This window comes from Setaria italica, chromosome IX (genome assembly GCF_000263155.2).
Source record: "Setaria italica strain Yugu1 chromosome IX, Setaria_italica_v2.0, whole genome shotgun sequence".
In the NCBI taxonomy this organism is placed as follows: Eukaryota; Viridiplantae; Streptophyta; class Magnoliopsida; order Poales; family Poaceae; genus Setaria; species Setaria italica.
Genome location: NC_028458.1, coordinates 11,509,169 through 11,520,368, shown reverse-complemented (window position 1 = coordinate 11,520,368; position 11,200 = coordinate 11,509,169). Strand labels below are relative to the sequence as shown.

Below are 11,200 nucleotides of genomic sequence, written 5' to 3'. Positions count from 1 at the left end.
TCATTTACTCCAATATATTCTACAATAAAAATGTGAGTTTTCTCAGCGGTCCTTGGGGCACCGCATCGGTCGGCAGCAACCTTTTCCGTCTCCGCACATGGCGATGCGGACTTTCATCAGACCATACGTTTTTCTCCTCCTCCTCTTCTGCAGGCTAAGCTTGCGGTTTTTCCTTCTGCCCAGGGTGGCAGGGTCACCGCTAAGGATGCAAGCGGGCCTGTCTGCAGGCGTCCGCAGGCCACCCGCATCAGCCAGCTAGGTAATCTAATTATTCCTGCAGAATCCCGCCAATACCTGCTTCTCGTGCTGCAATGTCCTGCTGGGCTTCGCCGGAAAAAAAAGAAAGCAGCCGGCAGGCGCCTGCCGGAGCCCGCGCACGCACGGCAAGTTCAATTCAAACACGCCGGAAAAAATAAAAGCAGTCCGCGGGGCGACAGAGCTCGACGACGGCGGATGCTTCGGCGGCCTGGCTCCTCCGCACGCCCGGCCTCTGCGATTTTCATCCTGACATGATTCAGAGTGAAAAAAGCTATGTGCCTATGCGTATGCTCGGATCGATGGAGGTTGCCTAAGATGCGTGCGGCTCGGCGGAGCAGCTGCCGGCGGCGGATGCGGCGCCGCTCGACGATACAGCAGCCCGTAACGGAGCCCGTGCAGCTCACATCGGACCCGGCGCCCCGCAGCCACGCCGGCCGCGGCGCTTCTCCTTGCCAACGCCCATACCGGCTACCGCGCCCACGTCGGCCGCCGCGGGCCGTCCTCTCTGCACCACCCGCGGCGAGGACGCCGAGGCCGAGCTCGGCCGAGCCACCGTCCGCGGTGCCTTGGCAGGCTGTTCGCAGACCTTGCAGGTTCGTCCACTAAAACCTGCTGGTCTCTGCAGGCTCGTCCGCTTAAACTGGCGTTGCAACATGCAGGGTGTCTGCAGAGCCCGCTATTGCTATTTTCGCAGGAGGGCCTAGCAGGCTGGCAGGCATTCCTGCGCCCGCTTACACCCCTAGTCACCGCCGTCAGCTGCACGGCCGCCGCGGTCAGCAGCGGGGGCGGACGTGCATGCGCTGCGCCGACTGCTGCCGTGACTCTGACGCAACAGCCAACACCAGAGCACAAGTAATGCCTCTATACATCGTTGCATTTCGGTTCATCATAATCGTACGCTTGGATTTGTTTCGTTCCGACGACGACGCTGACCTGGAACACAGCCCGCTGGAACCGATGTGCAAGATGTTGCCATCGGGCACACCGTGCAGGCTTACCCAAATAATTCCAGTCCAAAGATGCATGATTACAAGCCTTAGCTTTCGGAAAGATGCAAACGATAATCTAAGCTACGATCGATCTTCAGTAGAACCAAAACATCATTAGGAAAAAGACAAAGTGGCGCTATTATAGTATACACTACTTTCTTGTTACTGCAAAACAGCAGTAAAACACCTTCCGAGCCTAAGCGCATGTTGTTTTTTTAGGATTAGCAGAGTACTGACAAGCAAAAGTAAGAAAAACCAAGCTACGTCCTACATATCTGCACAGCCATCAACGAGCTTCAACCAATATCAAAGACAACCCTCAGTGTTCCTCCATCTCTTGCACGTGCACAAACTGAGCAGAAACCAAATAATCAGGGAATCCTGTGCAGCGCGGCCAGGAAAAAAAAAGAACCGGAAAACAAATGAATGAAGAATTGAGAAACGATAGGCAAGGACAGATATCTTCTGGGAGAAAAACACCATAAATTAAGCAAACAGTAAAACAAACATGCTCACGGACGCGAGTTTGCTGAAAGACTATAACCACAGTCCATAACTCCAGTAAACAAAGATGAAAATGGTTCAGAGCATTTAAGCTAGTGTATTAGCCACAACCCAACAATGGCCACCGAAATAAGAAAATGCCAACCGCGGGTTTTCTCATCTGGTATGTTTATACACCAGGGAAAAAAAAAGACAACCTAAAACTTTGGTTCAGATAAGTATGTGTATACACCAGGGGAAAAAAAGAGAGAGAATCTAACAAACTTTGGCTCAGTTTAGACGTAACAAGAGCAAGAAGAAGATAACCTTGGTACACTGGAAATTTTGTTAGCTGCACTCAAGTGCAACTGCGCCAATGAGATGGCTCTTGATATCATATATAATATATTCTTACAATAAAAATGTGAGTTTTCTTTTCCTGACATAGCTTTTCATAATGTGTGGGATGCAGTCTGAACTCTGAAATTTAGTAACAAATGCTACAGATACATGTGAGATTCCCGTTTTGCTATCCTGCCTCACCGTAAATAAGAAAAAAAAAAAGCAAAACTAATCACCCTTTATTCGAAGACCTTTTCGCCGGTCGAGAAGGCCAAAAAAATCACAGAACTAAAAATACAAAGGTATGCTGGAACAAAAAAGACTGTTTTCCAGGTTTCCGTGTTTGTTAGATCCTTGTTAGAAGCCTTTGCCCCCTCCAGAATATTCCCAGTGAGGCCGACACCAACAATTCCAGCCAGTGTACCCGCCGTATTTGAGACCCCCATTACTATCCCTGCAAACTTTGGAGCAACATCCATATGGTTTACAGCAAACCCTGCTCTTCCTAGAGCCAGAAAACCAAGAGATATCGCTGAACATGTTACAGTGCCTGAGGGTGTACTGAAAAAAGGAAGGGCCATGAGTGCAAATGCTGAGACAACGAACCCAATGGTGTTCAGAAGCTTCCTTGTCTTGGTAACAGATAAAATCCTCCTTGTAATCAAGTGATCAGCAACCACACCACCGATATTGGAGAAAATGAACATGTTGAAATAGGGAAGCATCTTTGAGGAACCCATATCCTGGAGCCTAAGCCTAAGGCCTAGCTCAAAATAGGTAGGGAGCCAGTTCATAAGAACATACAGGGCATAGTGGAAGGTGAAGTTGTTGACAACAATTGCCCAAACAGGAAGACTGAAGATTATCCTTCGCCATGGGATCTTTACAGTGCGAGGTGCGACAACCCCTCCTGCTTGTGCCTTGATCATGTCTCGAGATGCCACTTTTGGCATTGATACCTTTGGAAGATCAGTACGAGGTGGATCACTGGAAAATTTCAACCATATTACAGACCATACTACTCCCAATACCGCTTCAACAAAGAAAACTGACTGGGGTCCCATATTCTTCACCAGACTTGGGAAAAAAAGCATGCCACAGGCTGCACCAAGATACATCCCTGAGGTAGTAAGAGATACTGAGCGAGAGCGTTCCTGTGGTGGCACCCATTGCGCCAGAACAGTGTGAATGGCAGGAAATATGAAACCTTGTGCTACACCAACAAATAGTCGAGAAAGGACCAGAATGGTTACTCTGTTGGGATCCAGTGGCATTAAACCACATATCAAAGACCACAATATGAATGACAGTAGCAGAACACGTCTACCTCCTATTCTCTGTGCTGCCCACCCACCAGGAATCTGTGATAAAACATAACCATAATAGAACATTGAGAGTATCATGCCCTTGTTTGCTTGATTCACACTGATGGCATCAGCTGCGACAGTGTAAGCAATTGAGAAACCAACACGCTCAATGTAGCAAACATTTGTGCAGATGAACGTCAACAATACTATGACATATCGTTTTGGGAACTTCATCCTCATCATTAATGATCTAAGATGAATCACACTGTTTTTTTACCACACTTAGTCAGGCCAGAACTTGCTGACCTCCCATGAATATTCACCAGGATTTACCATAAGCCCGATTTTCTTCCCCCCATCATCTCAGAGGATACTACAATCTGAAAATGAGAAATTACTGATCATCAGTGCTTCTTCACTTGTGCTTCAAATGCCCTTATCAGTCTGCTAATCTCATAAGCAAATTAACATAGAAATTCTTGATATCCAATGCATTAACCGAAAGACAAAGACCTGCCAGATGACAATCGAAGGAGCTAAAGTTAGATATATCAAGAACTGGATATGTTTACACTCTTGGGCTGACTAACAAAAGGAATAGATGAAATCCTGCATAATAATCAATCATGGCCGAAATACAAAGAATGTCATATAGTCAATATAATTCTGATTGGCACAAGCTCAACACTGCAGGAAAGGAAAAACAAGACACTGAAAATGGATTTTGGCTTGTAGAGGAGAAGAACTGTTACTCCTGTAAGATGGCTGAATGAACCAGTCTAGAAGCCTGCACTTTCAGAGACAGATCTTGCTAAAATCCAAGTAGTCAGGATCAAACTTTTGCTAGTGTAACGTATCGCAAACCTTGGCTTGGGAAAAAAGACCTGACGCTGCAATGTCTGAGCTAGATCTTACTCTGCATTCCAAGCTCTTTTGTTTCCTTTGCAAGATACTAGGAACCGAAGGCTGAGAGCTAGAACTAACTCGACCCCTAGCTCAAATTCGCCACTGGAGCTGCTTCAACGCAGTCAGATAGCATTGGCACCGTGCACTACACCCAGAGATTCAATCAAGCAAAGCAAGAACAAAAGGCAGGAGCAGTACCCCGGAACCGTACAGCTAAACAAATCAGCAACAAACAAACAAACACGCAGCGCTCTCTCGCAAATTGCCACTGCCCCCGTGAGATTCAGGCCAGCGTCGACTCAGTGGTGAAATCACGTTCGCGGGGATCTATGATAAGCAGATCCAGCACTCACCTTGCGGGGAGACGGGCCGGATCTGGATGCCTCGGGTGCCGGCGAGCAGGGGCGGGCAGATACGACCCAGCAGCGCGGCTGGCGCTGGCGCTGGTGGCGGCGAGCGGGCGGGCGGCGGGGGCGGGAGCGGGCGGGAGGGCGTGCGCTCCGGGAGTCTGCGCGTCGCGGGGGGTCGCGGGTGGAGGGGAGGAAGGGGGTTTTGTACCACTGGTACCAGATGCTGAAATCGCCGGGAGGGCACAACCAGCAGAGCTCGGCGGTTGGTCAGTCCATCCACGATTCCACATGGAACCACCGGCCTCGGCACTTACACCAAAATCAGCTAGGCAGTCAGCAAATTGCCTGCTTTTTTTTTGTTACAAAATCAAAGTACAAATTTGCCTGCTTTTTTGTTACAGAATCAAGGTGCAAAATTATTTTCCTGGTTCTTAGATCCTTTCGCATCATTAATGCTAAGAAGAAGATTAGTAATTAGGCTTTTTCTGACGGTAATATCTTTATAAATAGAGGGAGTATAAATTTTATTTGATCGTATATGCCTTGGATGCTTAGTAGTAAGTTAGTTTGTACTACTCCATATTCTATGGGAATTGCATACGAATCCTCGTACGTAGTGGATCACAAACTTCCAACTTGCTGTTTATAATATGGGCGCTGGATCACATGTTCCGATCTCATTCAGTGATGCCTTAACAATATCTGTTTGAGTGAGACTGATGATGGGCTGTTAACGCCCACATGAGAGCCCATTGCACACACAATTGGGCCGTGCATGATGAAATCAAATGACCTAGTGGATTCCAGCTACGAAGATCTAAAAGGCCAGGCCAGCATGTTCACCGACTCTAAGAACTCGAGGAAACCTCTCAAAAACATATTTTCAAAAAAAATGTGTTTCTGCTTTACCGCAACAATTTAAGACCGTTTCACTTTAATATGATGCTATGAGTGCAACGGATGTAATAGCAATGAGCAAACTACAGAACATTCTGATTCCACCTTCAAAAACACCAGCTATAAAGGCCTGTACTTTCATCATATTCCTACCAGGAAAAGATGATGACAGAAATAACCCCTGCAACTGTGCTGAAAACATCACCAATGACCAAACCTACTCCAATTACAATCATTTCATGCTAAAATGTATCATTGGCGATATCACAAGTGAGGCTAGTAGTAGTACTCTGCATTTTGAGATAGCTACTACTGTCAAGTGAAGGCAAATCAAGAGCAAGAACAAAACTATGGCTGTGACCCCGTTAACCCCCGTGACTAGGACACCGAGTGCCTTGTGATCCGCGACTGCGTGGACTTCACCTCCTCTGGGTTCACCGACCCAGGGCTCTCCGACGTGTCTGAGCTGCTGTTCTCACCAGCGTTCGTTTTGCCAGACCAGAGCTTGCTCAGTATCTTCTTCGGCATCAGCATCCCCTTTGCCTTCCCTGAGGCGCTCTTGTCATCACCGTTCTTGTTCATGTCGCTGCTGCCACTGCTCCTCTCGCTGCCGCCGCTGTTGTTGGCCAGCCTCATCGACCTCAAAGAGTTGATGTCACTTGATGTCGGGACCCCACACTCCTCCTCCGTTGTCGTTGTGGCAGCTGACCTGGAGCTACCAATGGAGTTGCCATTCTCTCTGGGAAGAAGCGAGCGAACAACAGATGGTAGCTCAACTGAAGGGTCGCTCCTTGCAGAAGCAACTGATGCCCTGACTTGCTCAAAGAAGAGAACTTGCACAACCACGCGCAGGGGGAGGCGCTCATTCTGCACGGCATGCATGCACGCATCCTGCGATAGCTGCTTGCAGTCCATCAGTCCGCATAATTTCTTCTTTTCGCTCTTCGATAGGCTTGGGTGCTCCTGTAAGCATGCAAAGCAGCGTTAAGTTTTCTAACTCCCAACGATGCAAATACTCAGTGGAAGTAGAAAGAGGTACCTTCAGATACATGTCAATGGCACGATAGAGCCCATCATGTGTTGGTCGGGGTAGAGATGACGCCATTTCAGCAAGCGCCATCAACTTTGGAAGAGGAAGGTTGGGATCTTTGGCGATCTCAGCAAGATATCCATCGATCAGCTTTGCAACTGCCAGTTTCGATGCACTGGGAACAGTCGTCACACTCACATTCTCGACCTCCACGATTTCTTCATCATCTTGAAATTTTGCCTTGCCATTATCACTATTCTGCGACATGAACTCCTCCACAATTGCCATAATCAAATCTATGTTATATACACTGTTTTCATCTGTATTTACTGGTATAAGGAGATCCGAAACTGATGCACCATCCAATTGTGTACCTATTCTCTTGATCAAGTCACTGCGATGGGACTCCCCAGATTCCAACAAGCATGCAGCTCTTAACAGCTTAAGAAGAAAACCACATGACACTGAACCTTCCTCAGTGGGCAAGAGAAATACAATAGCATCAAGAGCTGCACGACGCTTTGTGCAATCAACTCCATTACTCACAGCATCTTCCAGGGAACCAAGAAGTCGCCGATATGCATAGGCCCTCAATGCTTCTCCAATTACAACAGCTGGTGTTCTTCCCTTTGCCTTGATCGCCATGATCACCCGCTTGTACAAATCCACCTCGAGCTCACAAAGGTCCTCAACCCACCAGTCGTTAGGGACAGTCGGTTGCTTCCTGACACCATTCCAATGAGAATCAATACCATTCTCAGATGGGAGTTTCCTTCTGTTGTAAGTGTATGACCACTCAACCTCTGATGGATCAATTGAAGCCTTCGATGCAATAGAGTCAATGCAGTGGTTGATTACCTTCAAATTCTCACACCAAGGTAGCAGTGACTTTGTGCTCTGTAAAACTATGATTGAGTCCTTCCAGGTGCGAAACACACTTGATGTCAGGAAAACATCAATTTTGTATATGAGGTTTCCTTTATCAATTGTCTCGAACATCTCGAGATACTCAGCTGCACAACGGGCAGCGAGGACATTGTATGCATTGAGTGTTACAATCATGCCATAGCAGAACTTAGCACAAATTTCAAATGCTGAATGTCCACCAGGGATGTCAGAGATATCCACTTCATCATTTTTCTCCTCATTGCTTGAAGCCACTAATCTTTGCAATCGCGAACTCTTTGATAGAAGAGGGAACTGAAAATAATTTGCACAAACTGTGAACTTTTTTCCTTCGTACATAAAAGAATTTAAACTAATTATTTGACACAGAACAAAGCTGCACTATATGTAAACCAGCTGCTAATCAAATGAATATAGCTAGAACTGAACCACAGTTGGCAGAAGGTGTGCAGTACATCTACCACCTGGGTCAAGTCTCTTTAGCTGAAAATCTGCCTTCTTTGTAAGAAAGATAACTAGTTTCTTTCAAGTTACTATTGAAGGAAAAGACATATATTGTAAAACACATGTATAACATTTCATTCTGTTGTAATGCAAGAGTTCATGGTAAACAAAGATGACAAACTATGAAAGCTTTCATGAACCTGAAGATGGAATATCCAAACAAAAGTAGGATGTCGTGCACTAGCAGACAAAAAAAACAAGGCATCAATATCATCATCTACACGTAGGCACCGTTAAGATTTTCATGTGGCACAGCACAAAATGTCTCTTCCACAATGAGGGCTTGGCAGTAGTGTACACTGTACAGTCTAGCTTGTTCAATGATTCTGGGGCTAATAATGCGTGAAGCATATAGAAGTTGCTACCTTGTGAAGATAAAACTTGACATCCCCAATGGAGATAACAATGTCCGTTGCCAGCTCTGTTGCAACAAACCTGAAAAGCATGATTGCAGTTAACATTAGCATGGAAGCAAAGTGACACAAGTGGAGGAAAGGCACATCCTTACAAAGCAGAATAGCAATAGGAGCAAATATGTGAAAATATTGCATGATAAACAGAATTACGCAATGCATGAAAGCAGCATAGTTTAGAAAGTGCACATGTATTATTACATAAAGATATGATTAGATACGTTAGCGGATAAAAATATTTTTCTTATGGATGCAAAGATGGTTAGGTGAATCCTTATACTCCAAATTGTGCAATAATGCAGAGCTGAAATGACATGATGTAACAAAATCGCCACTCGAATCAGCTAGAGTTTAGACTACAGTGACAGAGTATTCACGATTTGGCCCAAGTACATGAAGAAAAACTAGAAAAAGGCAAAAGCAAGTTCACATATAGAAGCAGTGTGCATCAAAGGCATAACTAATTGAACTGATATGTGGTCCAACAAAAATGACTAAAGAATAAATAGTTTATCAAGGTAAGAGAACGCATTGAGCTCTCAGATTTAAATTTGCATGATGGACCACACAATGTCACCAACCAATCCACTAATCAAAAAGGTCAATACTAAGCAATGCAGAGAAAGGAACTATGAGTAAATCGTCACAAGCCTCCAAAGTACAGATGAACTTTAAGAACATATGCCATTGAAAAGAATCAAGGACAACTAAGCCCATAAATAATCTCAGTAAGGCAATTAGCCATCTGCGTGTCATCATAAAATGTGCTACTTAGCATGCCAGGTCATTAGTTTCATGGTGACTGTTAAATGAGAGGGCAATCCACAGCTTCATAACTGGCACACACGCCACATGATATAATGCACGCTATGAAACACAGAGTAGTTATATAGTCTTAAGAAGATGGAACTGATCCAAAAAATGTTTGTTCTAGGAGTACACTTAAAACCATAATTAGCTTAGTGGTGTTCAAATATTATAACACTAGTTTTCCATACGTCAAAATTATTGGATGCTCCATGCTGAATTCCAAAATCAAATAAGTATAAAAGAAAGTAATAGCACCTATGGATATTGTGCTTCCTTTCTTTTGGTTTAAGAATAGAGTGCAGAAAACTACAGAATTAGGCCCTCTTTCCATCTGATCTACATGTGACCAGTTACCAGTATGATTAGCCCATTGAGCAACTCCATTAATTTAAATTTTCTTTTCTAAAAATAGTCAAAAGTAGATCCACTAAAACTTGGCGCATTAGAAGATTCAAGATGCATACTAAGCCACGAAAACATAAGGAAAATGGAACCAATTTCGCTGAGCCTTCTTTCCACAAAGTGAAATCAATCTCAAAATTCATACCATAAGATCTCTAGAACAATTCATCAGACTAACATTCAGCAAAACATGACCAAGCAGAGTAAATCAATGAGACGATTTTAGAATGCCCAGTAAAAGACAAGGCATGTCTCTATAATCTGAAAGAACTGTGGAGCCAAGACAGGAACAAATCAACTAACCTGATATTACTGCCCTCTGTCTGAAAGGCATCCGGCTTTGATCCAAGCTTCATGTACTTCATCGTGCCACGCCAAGAAATGACCGAAGAACAAGAGAGAAAAACTTCCTACTTCCTTTCTGTTCCCCTAGCTCTTCTTCTTCCCCACACCAATCACCACCAAATGAGACGCAAGGAGGAGCAGCACAACAACCCCACAGACAGCGCTTAACCAATCCGTCAAGAAAGTACCAAACCGGTGGCCACCGGCATGTGAATGCTTCCCAGCCCAACGGAAAGGACAGGACCAACAACTGGTGATAAAGATCCAGCAGGCCTAACTGTCCCCCTATCCCAGTGGCAAAGCCCCCACCAAATCGGGTCAATAACCCAACCCCTCCTCTAGATCAGTAAACTACTCTCCGCAGACGCATCAAGATCTGGGTCGCAACGTCTAGAAGGCAAGAGCTCCTCCTCCTCCTCCGAGCTGGATGGATCTCACACCACGCGGGCGGCAGAGGGAGCAGCAGCACCTGCAGAGCACAAGGGCAGCATCTCGTGGTGAGGGGACAGTGGGAATAATTGGCGACTCGATGTTGGGAGACCATGGGAACAAGCACCAGTGAGGGGAGGAATCTTATCTCGTTAATTTTGCAAGCAAGCACATGAATGAATGGCAAAACGGGTTGCAACAGGGAATTTTTTTTAAGGATCTAGCACATGTAGGCAGTCAAACGGGTGACTAAAGAATTGCAATCCACAGACCACAGGTTTTGGATTTTTTTTTTCCGTAGACAACAGGATTGGAATGCGCACAAGGAAATTGACAGAGAAAAATTTCCTGTGGGTTGATCCCCATTACTCATCCCGACACCACACACACTCACCCCCCCCCCCCCCCACCCCCGATCTCCTGTCTCCCCCCCGTGGAAAAAAAGGAAGAAAACACGTGGCTCCCAAAAACAATTGCCAATTTCTTTCAGCTAACCTGAAGCACAAGTTCAGCAATGCTAGCCTGAGTGTGCAACCCATCTTGCCAAACCACAAATTTCCTCCAATTAGAAGAATTTGTGACAAATTAGTCAAAAGAGAAAAAAAAGATATCTCGCTGGATGAGAACGAAGTGATTCCCAAGAACGCGGGGGAGCGGATGGGGGGCGACGGCCATGGCGCGACCTACCTGCGCCGGCAACGAGACGAGCCTGCTGGCCGCGGCCAAGGAGGCAGCTTGTGGGAAGATTTGCGGAGCGAAACGGGGGGGTTCTTGGGACGGAGCTTTTGCGCCCCCAAACGATGGCACAGAAAAAACTGCGATTTTTTTC

The 11,200-nt window shown here is 45.7% G+C and overlaps 2 protein-coding genes across 4 annotated transcripts in view; both read right to left on the bottom strand.

The window, feature by feature from the left end:
* Positions 1–2,073: 2,073 nt before the first annotated feature.
* On the bottom strand, positions 2,074–4,861 carry LOC101759713 (probable anion transporter 7). Of its 2 annotated transcripts, none has more exons than XM_004982383.3 (2): positions 4,639–4,861; positions 2,074–3,892 (listed from the first exon to the last, which is right to left on the bottom strand). In XM_004982383.3, the coding sequence occupies exon 2, from the start codon at positions 3,620–3,622 to the stop codon at positions 2,312–2,314; it is 1,311 nt and encodes a 436-aa protein (XP_004982440.1). In that variant the 5' UTR covers positions 3,623–3,892; positions 4,639–4,861; the 3' UTR covers positions 2,074–2,311. The 2 variants fall into 2 exon arrangements, with proteins under 2 accessions (XP_004982440.1, XP_004982441.1); XM_004982384.3 differs by having other exon boundaries at positions 2,074–3,759.
* A 737-nt stretch (positions 4,862–5,598) lies between these two features.
* The window catches only part of LOC101759304 (BTB/POZ domain-containing protein NPY4), a 5,983-nt gene continuing 381 nt past the window's right edge, over positions 5,599–11,200 (bottom strand). Inside the window, exons 1-5 of one of the 2 annotated variants that reach the window (XM_022823127.1) lie at positions 11,059–11,155; positions 9,901–10,411; positions 8,338–8,407; positions 6,572–7,762; positions 5,599–6,495 (exon numbers count right to left, since the gene is read on the bottom strand). In XM_022823127.1, the coding sequence (XP_022678862.1) occupies positions 5,911–6,495; positions 6,572–7,762; positions 8,338–8,407; positions 9,901–9,962 (1,908 nt within the window). In that variant the 5' untranslated portion in view covers positions 9,963–10,411; positions 11,059–11,155 and the 3' untranslated portion in view covers positions 5,599–5,910. Of the gene's footprint in view, positions 6,496–6,571; positions 7,763–8,337; positions 8,408–9,900; positions 10,412–11,058; positions 11,156–11,200 lie in introns of those variants that run through there. The other variant, XM_004982382.3, reaches the window with a different exon arrangement.